The sequence below is a fragment of the Lycorma delicatula genome, chromosome 7, assembly GCF_047948215.1.
Source record: "Lycorma delicatula isolate Av1 chromosome 7, ASM4794821v1, whole genome shotgun sequence".
Classification (NCBI taxonomy): domain Eukaryota; kingdom Metazoa; phylum Arthropoda; class Insecta; order Hemiptera; family Fulgoridae; genus Lycorma; species Lycorma delicatula.
In genome coordinates, this window is record NC_134461.1 from 93,353,295 (window position 1) to 93,378,505 (window position 25,211).

The window sequence follows — 25,211 nt, forward strand, 5'->3', positions numbered from 1 at the left end:
TAATAATTATTTTTTTCATTTTAAGGTAAGTATATTTATTTTAATTAAAATTAATATCGTTTACGTCGTACTCTAAATAAAATTTTATTACGACTATAAAAATATTTTATATTTAAAATATGTAAATTATGTTATATAAATTAAATATAGTAGTAACGTGTAGGCCGAGTAATATTTTTAAGGACTTTACGTTAAATCAGCTCGGATAAATGAATTTCATCACTTAATGAATGTAAATGAGATAAGTCGGGTTTTATTTTACATACATGTCTTGTATTATAATAATAATCTACAATCTCGTATGTGGAATGATATATTTTAAATAAATGTTATGACGTGTTCGTTGTAGGCTGAATTATTTGAAATAATAACACACATATTATTATAAACGTATACAAAATTTATTTACATAATATATACATTGTATATGTTGTATGTATGAAATGAATTATGTAATTTTTTGAGCGGTGATCGATAGATGCTTGCATATTTTATCTCGTGATAAAAATCAAAGAGGTATTATGTATAAGGAGGAAATAGATTATCGTTTATAATTTATGCGTCGATTAAATTTAATGATGGTATGCTGGTGCGTGGTATGCTGGAGCTGCGTATGCTGGAGCTGCGTATGCTGGGGCGGCGTATACTTTTGGTGCTGGAGCGTATGCGGCTGGGTGAGCACCGGCTTCCTTGTGAACGATTGCGTTGAATCCGTTGTGGTCATCGGCGGTGTATTCTACGGTCCTCTTGCTACCGTCTGGTTCGACGAGACTGTAAGTTCCCTTTACTACATCTCCGTCTCTGGTTTCGTGTTGGCTTTTTGAGTCACCGGTATGTGCGTCGGTTATGCTGTATTCGAAGCTGTATGCAGGGTGAGCGTCTGGGTATACTGGTTCGGCTGGTGCGTGATATGCTGGAGCTGCGTGATAAGCCGGAGCGGCGTGGTATGCCGGAACGGCTGGTACATATCCTCCTTGTACTGCCACTGCAAGAGCGACGATGGCGACAGAAAGTACAATCTGTAAAGACAACAAACATTTTTATCTATCGTTATATAATAATTAAATACATCCTAAGGGAAACTAAACTTCTTAATCTTTATAATCTGTGGTTTTCATAACACCTGGAACATGTAACGAATTAAAATTTAAAACGAGGGAAAAGTCAGCGGTCACAGATTTGTTTAATTTAATTACTCCACCGATCTCTCTGGCCGAGTGGTAATATCTCGGCCTTTCATTTTGAAGTCCAGGGTTCGAATCTCAGTCAGGTATGGTATTTTTCATACTCTACAAAATTTCCACTTCATATTCCCATAGCACAAGCTTCGAGCTTTTGCTATGTTGGGAAATAATAATAAAGAAGTTATAAATACAACACCTGTTTACTTCTAGTAATTATATAAGACATAATATTTATGTAAGACTGAAGGCATTATTTATAAAACATCAGTTATAAAACCAACTTTTACAGTTTCATCAAAAATTTCTAACAACTAGTTGCTTTTAAATAATTTATCTATCTATATTATTGAAAAGGTCTTTTGCACGGTTTTCTTTAGTTCATAATTGAACCATACGAATTTGATTTAATATGAAAAAAGTTTCATATACGCTATTGATTTTATATATTTTTTAATTAATTCTTTTATGACTGTTCTGTGTGTTCTACGAATTTTTTATTCGTTTGGTTTTTAATTAATAACCATATTTTTTACCCTTTTTTATTCATATGATTGGATTAAACCGTTTGAAATTAAATGGGGTTTCGTAGAATTTTTTAAGTCTAATGTTAAAATACAAACAAATTAATTAATTTTTCTATTCCTTGAAATAAACATTTTAAGATAGATCGATCGCAATCAAACGCTTAGTTTAAAGCAGTAGTATTTTATGATAGATATAAAAGCTTTAAAATTTATACAATACGAAAAATAGATTTCATTTTTATTGTGTCTCTTACATAGTAAAGTATAAAGAAAGTTTTATTCAAACCTTAATATATAAGATTGCTCGTTTATAACTAACTACACATCGGAATCAAGTAGTTTTTATCACTTTACTGTTTGAATATTATAACATTTATTTAATAATATAAATGTTATGAAATTTTCTACGGTTTTGTTATTTCATGCGTAAAATAGATTTTTCAAACCATAAAAACCCACATTTGACCTTAACCTCTCAATTAAAGTGATTAAATGTAAGTTTGTGATTTTAGCAACATCAATTTATTACCTTGAATAAATTATGTTGAATTATTTAACTTAATCATTGTACTTAATTACGAAAACGAAATTGTAACGGCTTTTATTATGGACTTAAAAATTGTGAACAATCAGTTGCGCTATTTAAATTATTTCTACCCCAAATCTTCTAAATTCAAACATCCTATGCCGGGTTATTAAGGGAAAATTAAGTAGTTTCCCATTGTTTTTTCTCTGAACCAAACGTACTGTTACATATTGGCATACCCTACCGAAATACAGGAGATGTTTATTTCCATACTTGACATCTTCATTCTTTTCACCAACAGATTAGCTACATAGTGAACATCAATACTCTCATAAAAAGTAATTCAATTTTTTTTTTACTTCATGTACTTTACAGGGGTTACAAACGTAATAATGTTTGCAACAGTTAGTGGTAAATAACGAATTTATGTGTTGTAAAACATTACCTTAAATACATTGTTTCAAGCAGTATAAATAATTCAGAATTTATTTTGGGGAAGTAAATAAGTACTTTACTCTAAATCATATGTATCATTGTTTTTTTAAGAGATTTTGTTGGGATTTTAAGAGATTTTTCCTGGCCTTGCCGTTTAAAGAACAAACCTCGGGGAATTGATTTCTGTTTTAATTTTTTCATCCTGCTCACCACTGGAGGAGCTGGTTAGTAAATTTCATTATTATCACCTTTATCTCAGCTGTGTTACAACCATTTAAAAGTCTTACTTTTTGTTCATTTTTGAATAGATTATTGGATAGGGATAATAATAATAATAGCAACAACAATGATAAATAATTATTAAAAGATATTAGTCTTCCTGATTTTATATAATTTTTGTTCAGTCATAATTTTTTTGTAAATTTATGTAGGTGAGTCTTTATTGACAATTTTTTTAATGTATTTCTTTTACATTACATTTTTAAAGAATTAATATTTTTTTCTTTTTTTGCAGGTAAAACTCACCACTTATTATTCAGATAATTTAACAACCTACGTATTTGGTAAGTTTATATACAATTTCAAATAATATAATTACGTATATTTATTCTATTGTAAACAGAAGTAATTATTTTAATTTTATAAAAAGATTTCCATCCAAATTAAAAGTCAAACTGTGGTCTGTAATTTAATATTTGTCAAAGTTAACCCGTTAATTTTATTATTAGTGATAAAATAAAATATTCTTCTGAATGAATTTATATAATGTAACGTATTTATTCCTAAATTTATATCGCTTTAAGCTACTGCATATACAAATATTAGATCAAACACTGATCTTCAATCAATGCGATCTTTTAGATAACATTGAAAAGCTAACTACTATACAGATGGTAGTAGTCAGTTCCTTTCTTATTATATTGTTATAAAATACTGTTAAAGTTATATAACTTTGCGTATATAGCTTTACAACAATATTTTGTTTTGTCGTAAAGAATTTTCTTTAGATTTATTATATGAAATGTATTATACATATTAATATTTCGTTAATAATATTTAATTGTGAATAATTTAAGGGTGAGATTAGGTTATCTTTTCTATTAAGCAATGGAGTGGACTCTAAAATTTTCAAAAATCAATTTTTTGTTATATTTTACGTAAATTATTAATTTTTAAAATACATTTTAATTTCTTTTAAAAACTTGTTGCACTTTTTTTTTTAATTTGGTAAAAAATATATTTTGTTTCAAGATTGTTTTTTATTTGTAAAAATAAGTTTATAATTTTTAGAAATTTGTTGTGAAAATAAAGTTGTAAAATTAAATTTTTATTGATGTAACAGTTTTTACCCATTGAACATTATATTTCGTTATTTCATTATATAGAAAATTCGTTGTACTGTGTATTATAATAAGTTTTAGGAATGACGAAATAAAAAATAGTTGATTAATAATTACAACCGTGGTCATTAATAAATATTAGATGGCGGTATAAGTAAAAAAAATATTGCACCAAAGGGTGCAATATTAATTTATAAATAAAACTTTAAAAAATTATTTTTAAAATATGTAAGCTCTATATACTTTAGCTTAAGTACATTTCCTTTAATGAAACACTATTTACTTGTATAACTAATTTTCATCAGTCTTTAACTTTTCTTTTAATTTAACTTTAATAAAATGTATATGTAACTTTAAAAAGATTTTATTTAAATTTTTCTTATATTAAATTTTCTTTTTTAATATATTTAAATTATAATTATAATATTATTATTAACATTAACATAATATTACCTTTGATACCATGTTGATTATGTTGTTGTGGGTTGTTTGATGACTTAGCTGTGATGCTGTTGGAATGTCTGAACGAACTTTGGTTTCAACTGATGAGGTGGTTGCTTTTTATAAGACAGTCTGTAGATGTCCTTTCACCCGCCCCCACTAAGAGGGGTTAGACTATGTACTCCTCCCTTCCTAAAGACTAGACGACCAACCGGATAGCTTACCACCATTAATCAGATTCATGTAACATGTACTTGAACTAAAACATACGTTCGCGCATGCACAAACCAATCAGTTGACACTGTGGTTTTGTTCATTTTAATAATAATAATAATAATAATAATAATAGTAATATATGTACTGTGTGTATACTAAAAAATACCAGTCGGCTGTTTAATATAAAAATTTTATTAAAGGTTATCGGGCCAGTAATATCGTCGTCATTGCGTTAATATTCACCGGATATTCTTTTCTTGGTTAAAACGCTTCGGGCATAGCCTTCTCTCCTTCTATCTCGCTTATGGCCCACCACCCTTCCTTTTTTTTATTCTTAACTTGTCAGTTTGACGGTGTTATGTTGCAACCCCTTATACCCTAAAGCATAGCAATCTCGTTGCCATTGCTACTAATACGACGGCTTCTGGTAATACCTATGTACCACATTGCCACAGTTCAAGTTTATTAAATCAGTTAGAATTGCATTATAGTTTCGACACTTGTTCACACATATGGTACAGTCTGTGTTTATACATGTGTAGTATCGTATATAGTTTTACTATATCAATTAGCTTGTATATGTAGGTATGTCTTTTTTTATCCGTATTGCTACCGATTTGAAATATATATATATTTTTTTATTTTTAGATACATTTCGCGCGACAAGTGGTCGATGATTAAATTATAAAAATATGATTTAATTTCAATCTTTTTATATAATTTCTTCTCTTTTTCATATTTTTTTTTCTTAAAAAATAACTTATAATTCTTAAAACTTATTAGTATCAAAGGTTTTTTTAACAGAAATAATCCTGTTATTATTATTTCCACTAATATTTAGAAACCTTTTTAAAGATTATTCATTAGCTTTGCATTAAACTTTGTTAGTCGTGGATATTGATTATTATAAATAAATCAATGCAAATAACAGTTTGTCTCTGTTTACGTACGTAAATAATAGACCTTAAATAATCAGTTAAAAATACTAAGACTTTTGTTTTTAATGACATCAATAGTTTGTAAAAACCAAGTATATACTAATAAAAAGCACTTTTTTTAACAAAAAACCCGGCTTCCGAAAAAAATCTTAAAAAATTATTAGTTTCTGAATTTTTTTAAAAATTTTACCTTTTTTTAAATAGTCGCCTGGTTAAAAACAACTAAATCCGAATTCGGTGTCGTATTTAAGAAATCAACATTTAAAGAATTGAAAAATTTTAGTTTTTAAACGGGTTATTTTAAATCGGTTTTATTAAGCAGGAAAAAAAGAAAAGTTTATTTTAAATTGTTTATTTAAAATATAAATGGGCTTATAAAAAAAAAATTTGGCCGTATAAAAAAAGCCGTTTGCCAGAAATGCAAATGTACGGGACTTGTGTGATAATAAAAATAAGAAAGTGAATACAGTAAAAGACATAGAGGAACTGTTACCGAGCTTTTGCTAATTAAAGTTCTGTGAAATACAGGAATATTTATTACTTCATACTGTAAGTCTTTTTTTTAAGTTTTCGAAGGGAATATATATAAGCAAAAATTAAAGCAAAAAAAGTATATTGAAATCATTCAATATTTATGTATTCAAATCATCTCTAAAGACAATTTAATATTTTTCTTTTAAAACATCTTCCGTTTATCATATCGAAAAAAATTACGTGGCCATCAAGAAAACTAACTTCCACTATAAAATCATTGATAAAATCAAAATTTTCGAAACTTCAAAAATATATTGATCGAATTGAAAACCACCACGTTTTTTTTTGGGAAGTTATTTAATCAAAAATTATGTAAAATTATCATAGAACTATTTTACTCATCTTCACTGTTATTTTTTTAGTAGGAGAGGTATTAAATGAATTTCATAAGCGTATTTCTCCTGTCACTGTAAGAAAAAATGTGTTTAATCTTTCATCTGTTTGTCTTAGTTTTTTTTTTTTTTTAATAGTATAAATTAGTTTATCTTAAATACAAATTAAGATACCTTGATAAAATCAATCACACACTAAAATTTACTGTACTTTTCTAAAGGATCTCTTACAAAGAGATAAAATGTGATGATTTTACATTTTCATATATCAGAGTGCCTGCCACATTAACTTTTTAAAATCATAAATACAGTAACTATTTAGAGTAAATAGTAATTATTTAGAAAAAGTTATTTCTTTTTGGATGAACTTGTGATGAATTCGTGTTTTAATTGGTTTGTTTCGATCTGCTGATTTACTTTAGCGAATAAAACTCAAGATGTATTCTTTTAAATAATTTTTTTCTATATATATATATATATAGGCCTTCGTGGCGGGAGTGGTAGCGTCTCGGCCTTTTATCCGGAGGTCCCGGGTTCGAATCCCGGTCACACATGGCATTCACACATGCTACAAATCATTCATGTCAACCTCTGAAGCAGTACCTTACGGTTTTCCCGGAGGACCACTGAAATCCATTTATCAACGAAATCCATTTTATTAAACTTAGTATAAGATCAAGATAATGTAATATCAACTATTTCTGCTACGTATTTCATCTTTGATTATTACTGTATACTATAAAATTATTTTATAAGATAACAATGGTATAAAATTATTTAGAAAATTATAAGGCGATTATAAAAAAAAACTAAAAGTTGAAGAATTGTGATTTTTTTGTTACCGTATCACTCATTATTATACAAGCTCAAAAAGCTTGTACATGGGAATATGAAATGGAAATTTTGTAGCGTATGAAAAATGCCATGCCTGACCGAGATTCGAACCTTAGACGTCCGGATGAAAGGGCGATATGCTACCAGTCTGCCACAGAGATCGGAAATGTTTACATCACATGATTAAGTTCTTCTTTTATAAAAATATTGCCTACACTTATTAAATCTAAATAATTAAAAATAAACAGGTTGAATTTTTTTATTGATCTTATTTAAGAAATTCATTTTTTTTTAAGAAAAAAAAGACATCTTTTATTTCTTAAAAAAGACGAGTACAGAAAGCATCTTGTACATTATCGGTTAAAAACAAAGGACACGATATGTTTCTACAAGCTGCAACTAATATACCAGAAATTCCCGTTGAAAAAGTTTTTCCTTGGAAATAAACCGGGTAATAGATCTTTTTTTTTTAAATTACGATGAGTGTAATCAGAAAATTTGTACATGTTCGTGCTTGTGGACTATATATAATTTTTTAATTTATTTAATACTAAGAATGAAATAAAATATTTTACAAAAAGATAAAGTTGAATTTAATTGATTTTTTTTTAATTACATGTTTTTATTAATGTATTTTTCTTAATTTATCTTTATTGAAGGTTAACGTGGTAGTTTATTTACACATAAACTTTGAATGCTGTAAGCTTATAAATATTTATATATCTTCATTTTTAGTGTTGAAAAAGTTATGGTAGCAATAAGTTTATTTAATTAAAAAATAGTATTACTTCATTATTGGAATAAATATAAATCATAAATCAAAATACATAATAAATCATTAAGTTTTTTTATTGTAATCTCAATTATTCTATAGTTTTTTTACTTCTGTATACCATCTTATTTTATATACCACAACTTTATCGATTCATTTTTTCGATGACGGTAAACCACAATGTTTTCAATGTTCTTCTTTTCCTTATATCGTTACTATATACAATACTAGATTAATTTATTAACGATACGTTGCTCTTTCTGGTTTTAAAAACTTTACTTTTATAATCTCTCTCAATAACACATCTTCTCGCTACAAAACTGGTTTAAAAAGTAGCGTATGTCTGTCATACTTTATGAAACACCATATTACATTTACATCTAATAGAGGATATCCTTCTATATTCTTACATAACAATCCTTTGCCACAGTGCATTACATGTGCTCTATCTAAGGTTATATTCCGTCACAACTAATACGATTTAACGAACGTTTTATTAATTAAGTTTATCATTCTACACTTCATACCGTTTTTATTACTTACCTGAATATACTTGATTGTAATTCCTTCATTATTATATTATTTTGTTTATTAAATTTCATTTGTTTTTTTTTTTTAATTTTGTTTTCCTGGCTTCTTGGCTCTATAGCTAAACTGCCAGAAGGAAAGTATCGTACTCAAAAAATTGGTGTTTTTTTTTTTCATTTCTCGACGTTTCATGATGCTAGGACCTCCCAAAAAAAAGTGTGGAAGATAATGTTTGTACGTATTTACATATGTGGCATGTTTGAAGCTTAATAATTTTTGACTGGATAAGCCGATTTTGATGAGATTTTGTCAGGGTTTGGTATATATGGGTATTTTTTAGTCAAATCTTGTGGTCAATGTTTCTGTGGGATAGGTAGATAGTTTTTTGGGATCAATTTTTTTTAAATTTTGGAAACATAACACCGCTTTATATTAATGTACATGTGTACATGTTTTATCTTACCATTTTTAAAAAAAGATTGCCCAAAATTACCCCTTCATTGAAAATCGAAAACAGGATATCTTTTAATTTATTGTATATTTTTTAATCGAATTTTCTTTCACGTCTTCCTAGGCATAGCAGTAGTGTAACCATCCACCCCCCCAAAAAAATGGTTTGGGGATGATATTGAGGATGGAGGAGCTGATAAAAATTTAAAAATATAATTTTTTTAAACCTGTTTTGGTTTGTTTTCATGTATCATTATTTTTCCACTATGTAAGAATAAATAAACTATGCCAGGAAAATATTACAAGTTAATTATGAACATTTTTTGTATTCTTTGTAGTTTAAAGAGTTTCTCATAATAAATTGAAACGGTTCGGGATTCTTTTGTTTGTTTCTCAGCTGATAAAAACCCCTCTGCTTTTTCGATTTAGAAAATAATATTAGTTTCATTTGAACTTGGGATAAATTTTTACGGTGTGAGCTTCTTTCATTACTGCATAAATATGACGCTTTCCATTAAAAAAAAATAAATAAAAATAATGATTACTGATAGTCATTCCAATGTTTATATAAAATCAAAAAGTTAAAAAAAAGAACATTTGCAATTATATACGAATTCCAGTCGGCACTGTAGTTTTTTTTTTTTTTTTTAAATAATTAATATCCGATTTTATATATATTTATGGAATATTTTTTTACTTAGAAAGTAAAAAACCAAATCACTCATTATGGACAGTAAGTTTACTAAGATAAATATTAATAAGATATCATAAATACTGAAATAATATTAATAATATTTATTTATTAAATAAATACTCGTTGAAGTTTATGGTTTGGTTTTTGAAACCAAATTTCTCATTCAATTTTAAAAATAGACCAGGTTCTCAAATTGACCTTTGTATTTTTACGTATGTTCACACCTCACTCTTGATAAAATGGACTAATTTTGATCTAACTTTTTATGCTATTAAGGAATTTTTCCCGGGTGGTCTTTCTATAAGTTTTTTTTCAAATGATATAATTAGAAGATTTTTTAATGAAAAATTACCTACCTTCACGATTAGAAAATATTTTTGATTTGTTTCTTATTGTTATTTCTTAATAACTGTAGCTTAAATTATATACAAATTGATATTCTACAAATTTTTACTGGAAAATTCAACAAAATTACGTTGAAAACTAAAGTTAAAAAAAAAAAATTTCTTTATTCTAGAGAGAATCTTTGGTCAGTTCGATAATATCGGTTTTGTAATTTTGTTGCATTAATTTTTTACCATGATTTAATTTTCTCGCTCTTTTTTCTGGCAAACCACTTCAGGTGGCCAACTTCTTTTGTATTCATATCCATATTTTACATAGACTTAAAACAATGTAGAATAAAATAATGTAAAAATGGTTTGAAAAAAGTACGTTAAAATAAAATATAATACTTTTACAATATTTATTTTAATTTTAACCTTCTGAAGTATTTGCCAAATTAAAAATTTAATATTTTTCTTAGTTTGGCGTGAACTTATTCAAAAATAATTTCATTATACCTAGCGTATTGTAAGAAAAAACAGTTTATTTTATTAAAATTAAAAAAAGAAAAAAATTATTGTTTCTAATGTACCGTGAGTTTCAAAATTAATATCGGAGTTTTAAAGCTATGTTATATTTTTCAAGTTTCACGTACGTTAATTAAATATACATGAAATAAAAGAGCAATTCACAGTTTTAGCTGTGCGCAAGCTCGTAAACTGTTTCCTGTACCATCCACTTGAAAGCGCTAATAGCAAAGATAGCGGCCTACCCAACAGAATGCGTTCGTGTTTTTCAGTTTGCAAAATATGAATCTGTAATTACCGTTGTTCGTTCCGTTTTGATCTCAAGAGTGATAATAACATTCGTAGATGTTATTCAATTCGTTATAATCAATTTGAAACCACTGGCTGTATTTGTGAAAGGAAGATTACAGGATGTACGAGTGTGTTCGAAGACAATGTTGAACGTATGAAGAGTCTTTTGTAAGTAGCTTAGGAAATCCGTTAAAAAGGCAACCCCCCGCGAGTTAGCAATTCCATTGACGTCTGTGTGGAGGGTTTTAAGATTATGATTACAATTGCGTTCAGTGACGAATCAATATTTTAAGTTAATTAAAAAGTACACTCTTAAAGGGCATATCTGGGAAAATCCTCACGAAATATTTCCGTGTGAACGAAACTCCCCAAAATTAAAATATTATTTGTACCGTTTCTCGACGGAAACTTTACAGTCCCTTCTTTTTCGCGGAAGAAAGTGAGTCTGGAATGAACTATCTTGATAGGTTTCAATTATAGATTTTTCTCAACTGCAGTACTAACCACAGAACTTTATTTGGCATCAAGATGATGCGCTCCTCAGTGGTATAACGCTTTACGTCACCGGTTGAATGAAATTCTCCCCGACCGCTGGATCGATCGCCGCGGACTAGATGACAGTGCTTGTTTGCCGTGCCTCCCCACAAAATCTGACCCTCGCCCTATCTGATCCCGTGCGATTTTTTCTTTAGGGGTTTAGAAAGGATCAACTGTATGTGCACCGCTACCAGCTGATCTTTCCGATTGAAACATAGGATTGAAGAAGCTGTCGCATCAATTATTCCAGGCTTGCTAATTAAAGTTTGAGATGAACTCTCCCATCGGCTGGATGTGTTCCATGTGACGAATGTTTCTCACATTGAACTGAAAAACTGTTTACAGGAAAAACTGCTTGAGTTGTTCTTTCATTTCATGGATAATTTATCAATGTATAAAAAACTTAATAGATATTATATGACTTTAAAACCCCTTTAGTTTGTGTAATTTACGCACATTTTTTTATTCATTTTGAAACGCACGATATTTTTAATTTAGCAAGTTTATTTTCATAAAAGTAAATATTATTTAAGAGTAAAATTAATTGTATATTTTGATTTTATTTCCAAATCGTGTAATACTCTTAAAATGAAAAAAAAAATATATATATAATATTTAGTCGTGCGTTATAATTTTATTGCTAATGGAAGTTTTTTCTTTATTATAAAAATAAATATGTTAGTTACAGAATCCAGATTCAATGCCACGATATAGATTTTCTATGTAATTTTTTCCTTTTCCTTGAATTAACCCTGATAACGTTATTTTTACCTTCACTTAATGCAACACTTTTGTGCGGAAACAGGAAAGAAAAATCACGCAACAGCGAATAGCCAGCCAGGTGGACTTACAATCGGTAATTAATGTTATAGCCTATAATAAGCAAAATGTCTGTAGGAATTCTATTAATAAAACATTTTTTCTCTTAATCTTTTTTGTTGTATTTTTTCTAGGGAATTTTTAATTTACCGTTTTTTCTATGTATATATATATATATATATATATATATGTGTGTGTTATTTTCATTTATTTATTTTTTTAATGAAATAGTGAAAATGTCTGGTTCAGCTTTATATTTCGAATTATTCTTAAATTTTTTTAGCATAGATTATAATGGTATACAGTTGGTGAAACCTTAACGTTTCCAGTTGGAAGGAAATGTTCTTCTGTATACAACTGGAATAATTGTCGTCACATTGGCAGCTTTCAGTCTGAAAAAGTTTAAAGTGGGAGTGGTATTTGACATTTTTTTGCACAAATTAATCATTGATTGTTTAAATTTGTATGTTTCTCTTAAAGCAAAACCAAATTTCCTGATTTTTTTTTAGACGTTAATTTTATTAAATGGGTAATTTTACCAGTAATAAAACGGATAACGGGAATTTGGTGAACTGATTCTAAGAAAGAGAGAGAAGTTGAGTGGGAGAGTAAATACTGATCACAAAGGATTTAAGTTCTTTCAGCAGTAAAAGTAAAAGGGTCAGCAGTTATAATGAAGCTTCCGTAGAAGCACTAAGAAATGTGATTGCAGACAATGCAGTCTTATAAATGTAGTAACGTTTCATTGTTGTAATATCGGAACGGTGTTCTTAATATAACATTATTATTATTACTATTACTATTATTACAGCTGCAGTTGCAGGTAGAATTATATAATTACTTGTTCTATAGTATATTGTTATTAAAGTACAATATATTATTAACCGGTGTTTTTCTTTTAAATTAAAACATTTGTCCTTGTGGCAAGAAACAAAATGTTTCTCTAATGTCGGTCACTCCTATTGTTACGTTAGTTTGTATTTCATTTTTATTATTTTTTTGAATTCTTTATTTCCTCACATTCATTTATGAATAAAGGTACTGCGTTCACATAATAATATTCATTTTGGAGATCTTGATTTGAGCGTCGCATTTTTAAGATATCTCAATAAAAAACAAAAAAAAATCTGACGAAGTATTACATGACTTTTCCGGCTATTAATAAAAATTAAAAGAGGTACAGCCAGAAAAAAATATATATATGCTCGTGTATTTCGAAGGGTGGGAAATATTTATACGTTAACTTAATAAATTTTCTTAAGTAAAGATTTCACTGAATCTAACACTTCCTTCAATAGAGGCTAATATAAGAAAAAGGAAATTTTCAAAAAACCTTTCTGCATTTTAGGACTGGAGCCGTATAATTTTAAAAAATCTGATGCGGGTACCACATGACTTTCTTGTTCGCCTATTAAATTACATGTACACATTTTTTGCTGATCTTCATTTAAACTTATTTCATTTGAAAGTGAGATACGATCCACCAATTCTTTAATAAAGTGGACAGTTACACAATTGCTGAAATATTAGTTTTTGTTAACATCAAATATTTATACAATGAGTAATTCAACAATCTTACATGAAATATTAGGTTAGAGTAAAAGTCCCATTATGTCTCGTATTACTAGACCAGTATTATTCGTATCTTCGTGAGTTGCTGATTAACAAAAGTTTCAGTTATCTGGTGTGAATATTAATTAAACTATTCCGTTTAGTGAACTCCTATATACTGATTACAAACGACCTTCGGCTTCGACCTTACGGTGTAAAATATTCAGTTTTTATTATTGGATTATTTGGTAAATAATCAAAAATGGAAAAGAATAAAGCATACAGAAAAAAGAAAGATAACATGAAGAAATATATCTCAAAAAAACGACAAAATGAATATGAAGAAGGAGAAAATGTCAAAACAAAGAAAGAATAAAAACATTAAGAGAAGATGATAAATATAAAACGGAAGAAAATGTTAAAACCAAAGAAAGAATAAAAAGGAAGAAAATGTTGTAAACAAAAAAATAATAAACAGCAAGAAAATTTTGCAAAGAAAGAAAGAATAAAAATTATTATTTGGAGAAGGTGATAAATATAAAGAGGAAGAAAACGTTAAGACCAAGGAAAGTGTAAAAAGATTAAGCGAAGGTGATGAATATAAATAGAGAGAAAATTTGAAAACTAGAGAACGTGCACAGAAATTAAGATCAGAAGAATTATAACAAACCAAAGAGCGATTAAATGATTGGCAACACAAAACGAATAAACGAAATGATAATCAGCTTCGACTTAGGAAGAATATTATCCGACATTATCAGAGGAGTAATTAACAAAAAGATTAGAATGTTTTACAATTTATTATGGATCAGGAATGTACGCATCAGTGTGTGTTGTTCTTGTGAGGGTCTATTTTTAAGCCACTCTGTAGTTAACTTTAATTTAGTCAAATTAAACAGAAATTCAAGAATAATTAAAAGTAAAAAAAATTAACTACAAAATTAAAAAATTTACGTTAAATAAAAGAATATTAAATAAATTTAACAACTTTCTGTTTAACAAAAATGAGCTTCCCGTGGGGACTGTGTGTGAGGCTAGAATTATGAGGTAATGCGAGACTAGACCGATCATCATCAGAATGGTAAAAAACCAGTGATGCCCCTGGGGCGCTGTTTTGGGAAGGACAATGTTGTATGCTCTTATATCTCCGCAAACAATCGTCCGATTTTCAAAATCCAAACGGGGTATTTGTTCGTAGATTGAAGGCTAACTTTTACATGCATCAGGTACACTCTCGATCTAAACAGGTCACGGTTATTCGGAAATGTTGTTATTTCTTCGCAACCAATCTTTTGATTTTCAAAATTCAAAAGGGGTATTTGCTAGTATAATAAAAAATCACAACGGAACCAAACTAGAACAAAAAGAGTCAACAGTTTATTTTCAGCAGTCGTGTTTTTTTAATATTTAGCTCGTGTTAAATTTCTTGACGTATAGAAGAACACCTGAATTCACAAAAATAAATAATATTAAATTGCAGTATCTCTCTTGGGGTATTCTGGGTGAAAATATATGGATGGTGTACACACACACACATATATATTTTTTTTAATGGATGTAAAAGTCAGTTTTTATTATTTTTATTGCTGTTTAAAATTGACTTTACAGATTCATTTATTTTTTCGTATAATCTATTTTAATGAAATGCCGGAATTCAGCTACTCTGATTTAATTTATTTTGTGTTCGGCTGACTTGTTTTATATTTATTTTGTATTCTGAATTGTCTTGTTTGTGTTATGTCTTATTTAAAATATTTGATGTAATTCTCATTACACTTATTCTGTTTTATTTATTTTTCTTTAATTTGTTGTACGTATATTTTTCTGTTTTACGCCGATTGGCTAGCTTGTTATTTTGACATTGATGACCCATCTAACCCGTTTAAAAAATTATAAAAATAACAAATTTTCCTTTCTCATCTATGATGGAATTATAAAATTCCATTGGTGGAGTAAAGCTTCTTGTGAATTTTGCCAACATATTGTTTTTTTCTATATATTTTTTTTATTAATCGAATATTTTTTGAGGTAACAGATAAAACAAATTATTTCTACGAATGAAACCCTTTTATTTTCTTTTAGAACGTTTTCATTTAACCTAACTAAATTATATGTTGACGTATTTTATTAAGATGCAATATAATTTATTTCGAAGGTCTTTGATACTATTTGATACATAGTTCTACATAAAAAAAAAAACTGATTGATTCCAACGGTCGGCATTCAGTTTGATCTAATTAATAAGTTAACCCGAAAAGAACCTTGCTCAATTAATTATTTTAATAAATCAGCCTTTTTATCAAACTTAAATATATACAGTTGTTAATTATGAGTCGATATTGCTGAAATAATGTTACCGAAATTGGTATTATATAAGTAATCTATAATTAAAATGTAACTGGATTAAAAAAAAAAAGTTATAGGTAAACTAGGACACTCTCAGTACCACTAGACGGCGTTAAATACTTTAGTAAGGTAAAGCAAGGTAACGTGCATGAAAGTTGTGGGAGAAAGAAACAGACAGGTTCTCCATCATAATATTAATAAACATGGGAATTTTTGTTCATATGCCGGTGTAGTATTGATGTAATTTGATTTTATTAAGCGAATGTTAAATCATTTATTGTTAAATAAATAAAGGGAAAAAATATAATCACACTTTCTAGACCATTGTTATTAATATTATTAGATTATGTACCGAGATTAATGTTGTTAGATTATGTTATTTAGATAACTTATGGATTCGGTTGATGTCTCATTTCTTAGCAAAACACTTCAAGTTTTGACTCACGTAGTTCATTAACACGAAATTCGGCCACCAGCGCTGTCACCAGTGTTGTTAAAGTGGATGGATACATTTATGCGGAATATGCTCGCTGTCTGTTTTGGTTTCACGATTTGCAATGAGCAACTGCAGTTCAACGTAATTTTCGTAGAGTATGGTAGGGAGGCTCCTAATAGGCATACAATTTACTCTTGGTGCTAATGGTGGCTCGCGTATAGTTATATTGGAACTGCAGCACCCCCTATTTCTAATTGATATTATCGATAACATTTAATATAATGAGTCCTTTTTTCTTTATGCTTGTACAATATATAATCCTTAAGCTCAATATCAGTAGACATCCTCCAGTTTATGAAAAAGATACAAAAATCATTGTATGGAACTGTGCGCTTCACAGATCCAGTGGTGTAGTGTTTGGCTATTGTGCGCATGCGCACAGGAAGTTGCACGCGAAGCTGTGAAAAAGAGAGAGCACTGTCGCTCCCGCAGTGTCGTTCCTGGAGTGCTGGAGGAAGGTAGTTTTTTTTTTACTCCGCGTGTGTATGAAACGTTCCTTGTTCGTTCCCTTTTCTAGTTTAGTCGGTGGAAGGGATATGAAAGCGGTTTAATTGTTTTTTCAGTAGTGATCAGAAGATGGCGTAAAACATCTTTAATTTAGCTCTTTGATTACCAAATCTGTCCAAAATAACACCATCATTTTGTGGTGTAAGGCACTCAAAAGACCGAGAACCTGACCCTATGGTGAGTGAGGATAAAGGTTACGGCATTGCTGGATTTGAACTCTCCTCGCTGTGAGTAAGAGGCAGGCACAAAGTTAAAGATCCAACCGGCGGGCCGACCTGCCTTGCCTGATATACAGCTGGGAAACCTCAGTTACAGTTAAAGGACACTCCCTTAAAAAAAAACCGGAAAATTTAGACATATCCTCCACGTTTCACACCTTCCAGACCACAAAACCACCGTTAGTTCAAAATTTTATATATACATTTATAAATATATTTCACTTTCCTATGGACACGATAACTGATAATTTTGCGCCAATCGCTTTAAAATTGATACATAAAATGTAACGATCCGAAATATCGGTCGAGTTCGTTAATGGGCAAAATCGGAACATCGGAAATCGGAACAAAAAAATATCGCTATAACTTTCTTCGTAAGTAAAATATCGAATTCGTTTAAAGCTTCTACTATTCTTTGTTTAAGGGCCTAAAACGTATATAAGTAAAGATTTTTGATATCACTAACCATTGGCCAAGGGGGTTGAAAAAGTGGGGTTTCGAAGACGAAAAAGAATCATACCTCCCTTAATAGTCTACAGTATCTAATCGGTTTAAAGTGGTCGTTAGTCTTCTAAACATTACCTGAAACTTTTGTCTGAAACATTTTTTGATATGACCTCCTCTTACGGAAAGGGATGACAAAAATGTTGTTGGAATTGTAAGAAGTTGGGGCTTGTCGTATGCTAAACATGTGAAACTTTTTTTCACATGCAACCATTGTCGTATTGAGTAAATTTGATGTTTTTCTTAACTTTAACGTGGAAATATTTTTTATCCCCTACTTAGAACCGATGAAATCTTCCGACGTGCGGAAGGAATTTTTTTTTAAATGATCGATATGCTGTAAAAGATAATTGGAAAAAATCACTTAAATCACAGAAATTCTATAGTTTTTAAACCATTTTTTTTATAATCTCAAAGAAATTTGAATACTGAGATTGCACTATAGGAAAAATAATGTACCTTTGTATCCTTAATGTTTTAAGCTTTTCTTAAAATAAATTAAATCATTCTACAATAATGCAGGAAAGACAGAAGGTTTCGTAAGTCATAAAAATTAATATTTTTATTAATTAATTCTTACTATATACTTCTTAAAAAGGAAAACTTTCTTGCATGATATAATTTAATTACAATTAACGTACACAACACAACTCGAACTGATATGCAACAAAAGTTGTTTCCCATTGTTTCCTTTATTACTCTAATATATTGACACCAAAATATATGCTAAGCATATTAAAATGATAATTAAACCGTACTGATATCTTTATTTTGGTCATCGTATAACTGGATTTGTAATGAACACTTACTCTCAGATAAAGTAAGACAGATCGGTTTCACTTGTACCTCAGGTATATTACATGTGTGTCACCGTCACAAGATAGACTGGGTCAGACAGTATTAAATAATCTTAAAACAATATATTATTCATCGGTCCGACTCATTAGGGGAAAAAAGTAAAACATGACGTTTTATTAGTTGAAGTCATCGTTTTATCAACAACGGTAACTGTTGTTCTGATTATTACTGGATTTTTTAAAAATATATTTTAAAAGTTGATTATGTAGTTGCTACTGAAGGATAAATCAGCTTAATAGTGGTGTAAATATTTAGGTCAGTTATGTTGTAACGTTATTGGATAACGTACATTAAAGTTAGCTCGAAATTCTACACTTTATGATACAGTTGTCCAAAGTATAGCTTTCCTAAATGTAGTCCATTTATACTAACTAGGATGGATGTATTTGTTATTACTCGTTTGTTGTTTTGCCTTTGAATCCATCTTATTCCTATGATTACTTTGTATTTTTCACATTTGTAAGAGGAACTGAAGGTTTCTTGTGTTACATTTTCCATTTTTTATTTTTAATCTTATATTTATCTTCTTTTTTTTAAATTTATCCCACTTCAATAATTAATATCTTGATGAATTCTAGTTTTAGCTTAATTTCTTTACTTTCTCAAGGACGAGTACCTATGCAAAACAGTAGAAGTAAACAGTTGTTTCATTGATTTTTACCGTTTGGCAAAAGAAGAGACGCCTTCGTGTGATATCTTGGCTAACACGTGACTCATTCTGCCGATTGGTGGTGTATCATACTTTATCGAATCTACGAATAATTACGAAGGAGAAAATAGATAATGTATTTCGGCTGTTATATTTTCCTTAGCCCCGCCCTCTGAGGCGTGCTGAAGAGAGCGTTGAAAATGATTATATCTGATGCCTTCCTATGGTTCTTTCGTAATCAACTTTCTTCTAATAGGCGGGGGCTTACATGTAACAGTTGCTTTAAGAAAGAATTTTTTTCTTTGTCACAATTAACGTGCATTTAATCACTTTCTTTTTGAACAGAATGCTCAGGTTCTTTAGATGTAGATTAACTTCTTGCGTACTCTTTATTTATAATCCATTATAAAAAACACCCATCCATTATATGGTATTTTTTTTATACTTTTTTTTAAATCTATTTTTTTGTTCCCTTTTTTATTTTTTTATGTTTTATTTTTTATTTTTGCGTGATCTTTTTTTTTATAATCGTAATTTTTTTTAGCTTACGGTAATACCTGACGGTGATATTACCCTATTACTTCAGAGGATGAATAAGGAAGATATGTATGACTGTAAAATGAAGTGTACTCTTGTACCACCCTCAGGTCGGCCATTCCTGAGATGTGTGGTTATTTGAAACCCAATCACCAAAGAACACCGGTATCCACGATCTAGTATTCAATTCCGTATAAAAGTAACTGCCTTTACTAGGATTTATACCTTAAAACATTTGACTTCGAAATCAGCGGATTTGCGATGACGAGTTCACCGCTAGACCACCTGGTTTTCTTCCGTCGTACTTTTTACGCTATTAAATCACAATCTTCTTTTATTTTATTTCATCTTTAAACCTTTCCCTTTCAAACATTATAATTAAAAAGCCTAAATTATTCAAATAAAATTGTCCATATATTTTTACTTGCTTAATAAAGGCAAAACCTCTCTTGTTCACTCTTCACTTCCCTCAATTAATTAGTAATTTTAATTTTTTTTTATAATTTATTTATAATTGAATTAGATTTTATTGTTTCTTTATCTATAAATAGACATTTACTTAGAAAATATTTTCTTAACTTAAAAGAAACACAGTTGGCTATAATATTGATACGTGACTGGAACTAAGGTCACATTTAGTGTCTAGACCAAAAATTACAAATAAAATAAAATTGATTGTTTTACCTGATTGTAGTAAAAAAAGAACTGTTTTACAAAGGAATGGTGATAATTCAAGATAAAAGAGAACAAATAGGTTGAGTAGATCGTGGAATAGAAACAAAAGAAAGGAAATAATAAATTAATACCTGTCATATATAAAGAAAGAACTTATATAAAACAAAATAATAATAACAATGAGACTTAAGAAAAGTTTACTTCAGTACGTTGGATTTTTTATGAAAAATGTTTGTAATTATCAGTGAGCGTTTTGTCCAGAAGTGGGTGATAAACGTTTTGATGATAATAAACGGCAATATAACGAAAATAATATTCATTCTAAGCAGATGAAATTTCTTATTTACTTTGTATAAAATATAATTAACGATTCTTATCTACTCATCAACGATAAATTTTACCGCCTTAGGTGACTGCACAACTCGCCCATCGGAATGGTAAGTCGGCCAGCCCTTCCTACGTTGTCGTGCATGATAAAATTTGCATTAGCTCTCCAACTATGATGTCACCTACGTTGACACCCTATCTATTTGCAAATTTAATTCAGTAATTGCTTAGCTTGCGAAATATAGTCTAATTCGTGAACTTTATCTATTATTTCATTGTTAATTCAATATCAGTAATAAAAATGTGTCAATTTATGGACATTGAAATACAGTACAGACCTGTTAGAATAACTTATAATGAAACTTGCTCCAATTATTGTATTAAACTTATGTTAATTTAATATAAATATTTATTTTATTATTTATTAAGTAATTTAAGTCATTGGCTTCATATTTATCGACTGCAATAAATTGTTGTTTTTTTTTCTATTTAACCCCCGGGACCACCTTTAGGTATTGCTTTAGAGGTTGAGATGAATGATTTAAAGCATGTGTGAAAATGCCATGCCTGACCGGGACACGAACCCGGGACCTCCGGATGAAAGGCCGAGACGCTATCACTCGCGCCACGGAGGCCGGCTCTATGAATTGTTTGTAAATAAAAATTATTACCTTTTCTTTTTTTATCTTCGAATTCTATAAATATTTATATACCAGGTGGCTGAAAAGTAACTTACTCAAAAAATATCATTAAATTGATTAAAATTTTGAAAAAAATTAAGAAATAAAAGATCTTTAACAAAAATTAAAGGGGAGCATATACAGCCGTTATTCTAAGGTTCAAATCCAAATAAGGCAGTTACTTTTATAAGGATTTGAATACTAGATCATGGATACCGGTGTTTTTGGTGGTTAGGTTTCGATTAACCACACATCCCAGGGAATGGTCGACCTGAGACAAAACTACACTTCATTTACATTCATACATATCATCCTCTGAAGTAATACCGTACGGTGGTTCCGGAGGATAAACAGAAAAAGAGAGCCGTTGTTCTAGCTATTTGAAAAACACATTATTAGCCCCCATTTTGAATTGGTCGATCAAAATTTAGTTTTAATTGTGTCATTTTTCTCATCACATCAAGCTATTTAAAATGATATATCAAATGACCATTGGTCCCTTTTAAAATTTTTGATTTTCCCTCCATATCCCGCTACCTAAAAGTCAAAAAGAGTGTAATAAACATTCATTGAAGTAGCCTCCCCGTTACAAGGAAGAATGCAGCAAACCGCATCTAGTTATCTCAATTATAAAAAAACGTTAGAGGAAGGGAGTGTAAATTACTTTTCAGCTACCCGGTTTATATAAAGACATATGTTTTGTTGGGTGGCATTTGAGGACAACGTTTTGGTTACTATTCTCCTTGTCGCAGCTTCACCTGCGCTACATCGCGTATAACTTAAAAAACTGGAAATAGTTTTTTTAGTAATGTATGAACTACTGCTCTCAGAGTTATCGCTATTCTCGACTTTCCTGAAATTTTGGGGAATTATATCGGCTTCTATGTTCACCTAATGGAATTCGGATTCGATTGACATGAATAGTCAATTTCAAGTTTTTTAATTCATTAATAGATCTCGATTCAAGATTACTTGAAACTCTGTTTCTTGCAAAACCTTTTGAAATGATTGAAACAGTTCCTTTTCAAAGTTGAATTTTTATTTGATAGAGCTGATATTTGATCAGTTTTCAGACGTAAAATAAATCTCTAAGAATTGGTGCGTGTTTTCAGATTCAGGGTAAACTGCCAATCAAAGGATAAATTTGGCCCTGTATGTTAAAAGTACGCAGTAAAATTCCCTTCTCTTATTCTCATTTGATCCAAATGATGTCATTTAAAGTAGAATATTGTATTATCTACAGTTATCCAATAATATTTAGATAGAAAGCTTACAACAAACTGTAATACTTTCCCTATTGGTAATTTATTCAAAAGTGTTTATTTATATAATGGAAAAATTATACATGAAAAAAATTTAAAGAATTAAAAACAAGCGATATTTTTTACTTTTTTCTGCTTCTCACCAGCAAAAATCACTTCCCAAAAAAATATTTTGATTTGTCTACGTTTACTATCTTAAATTGAAAAAAAACTTAAGAAATTTCCGTGAAAAATGAACAACCAATAAATAATTTCCTAAGATTTCTTTTTTTGGGAAAGGTATGAATTATGATCAGATTTTATTGAAATATTAAGAGTTATAAAGAAATTAATATTTTTAAACTTTGATCGGCTCCCTCATCTTCCGTATTGCTTCCAAAGTTTTCTTTTTTGGACTGCTATTATGCCTAGGAAGATATAAAAAAAAATTCATTTAATAATATGCCATAAATAAAAAGATAGCTGTTTTTATTTTTGAAGAGGAGGATTGGAGGCATTTTTTTTTAAATAGTAAGGTAATTATTTACGCATACACTGAGCTTAATATAAAGTGGGGTTATGATTGTAATTTTTTTTAAAAATTGACCCCAAAGAGACTATCTCCTCTTTCCCCTGTTTCGTCTGAAGACATTGATCTCAAATGTTTCCTAACAAATTGCTGCGTACGTACAAGTCTCTTGTCAAATTTCATAAAAATTCGTTTTGTCCAGTCAAAAGTTATTAAGTTTCATACACGCCAACACACTTAAATACGTACGAACAAACATTATACTCCATTTTTATTATCTTTGGATTCCCTGGGTCAAGAAACTTTTAGTAATGAAAAAAACCATACCCCGTTTTTTGACTGATTACAATACTTGCTTTTTACAGAATAGCTCTAGAGTTACGGATATATTTTCGAAAGAAAATGTGGATATCTGTTTTCGAAAGGATATTAAAAACGATCAAGAACTGTTTTTCCCCTATTTTTTTATTCTTGGATTTTTTCCCAGAAAAAATCCAAAGAATCTCATTTTAACATTACAATGGTTGCATATTTTAATTATGTTACTTTTAATTATGTATCTTTAAAATTCAGATTTAAGGAGCGATTTCACGATGATTTGAGAGCTAACATATTTCTCGAAGGTTGAACTCGATTTTAAGCCGAGCGTATACGTTATTTTTTAGCGTAAATTCACGTTGTCTATGATCATAAATTCTATTGGCCGTAGAAGTTCTTCTTTCTGTGTGTGACCTCGCCGTTCTAGTCATTATGAAAATATTAATATGAAATTAAAAGTCAAATCTATGCCAATTATGTGATTGGTTTACCCTGATGGAACCTTTTTAGTTCAGTATACAAAAATCTAAAGAATGCTTCCTTACTCGCATTAGGATAATTCTCACAAGTCACCGTCAGATTATAGACAGTGAAATTAAACTTAGTAAATCACGTAATAACTGTTTGAAGAACTAGATTTTGACATAAACATGACAATCGATATAGATACAATGATATTGAATTTAGTAAAAGAAGTTTTAGATTATTTATTTATACGCTTTTCTTTTTTAATTTATAATTATAGCAGCGAGATTTGTCTAAAAAAGAATTTTCATCAGACCCGTAATTTGTACTCCTTAAAACGAAAACAAATGTTACCTTGAAATCAAACCTATACAACCTATACAAACCTATACAACCACTATTCTTAAAATAAAAACATCCAAGGAGCTTAGGTTTTTTATTTATTCGCTTCTTTTACTTAAACTAAGTCTTAAAATCGTTTTTTCTCCATATATTCTTAACCAAAATTGGTCTTCTTGCAATATATTGCATTCTATTCAGCATGAATTATCCTTGATGTATACAAGTATATACTTTTAAGTTAAATTCTCATACGTGAGAGTTAATACGGAATTTAAATCGTACTGTTGGGTTTTAATTTTTTGTAATGAATTGAACGTGTATTTTAAAAGTTATATTCTCTTTAATATTATTATTTAAGTGATAAATCGTTATCGATGCAGTTCCGCTTTTTATTCATGTACTTTAAAAACTCAATATCACGATTTTATCAGCGTTATTAAGAGAGAGTAATTGATCTAAATTAGTGTTAATGTCGTAAACAGATACATAAAATAGTAGATGTCAGTGGTGTTTTATAGCCCATGTATTATGACCGACTGACCCGCTGCTTTAGGCTTATTAGTTATTATGGTGATAATCGATAAGAGGTAAAAACAGTGAGAGTTAATGGAGAGTGCATTTATCACTAAGTGAATAAAGTATTAAAAGCGAATGAACGAGATTGAAACGAGAGTATTATTATGACGTAACACTCAGCTGGTCGCCTGATATACACGCTACCG

At 29.3% G+C, this 25,211-nt stretch overlaps 1 protein-coding gene across 1 annotated transcript; it reads right to left on the reverse strand.

The window, feature by feature from the left end:
• Positions 1-407: 407 nt before the first annotated feature.
• LOC142327483 (cuticle protein 7-like) lies at positions 408-4,604 on the reverse strand. Its single transcript, XM_075370595.1, has 2 exons — positions 4,463-4,604; positions 408-1,019 (listed from the first exon to the last, which is right to left on the reverse strand). Exons 1-2 carry the CDS (start codon positions 4,472-4,474, stop codon positions 573-575), a joined length of 459 nt encoding a protein of 152 aa, XP_075226710.1. The 5' UTR covers positions 4,475-4,604; the 3' UTR covers positions 408-572.
• Positions 4,605-25,211: the final 20,607 nt, after the last annotated feature.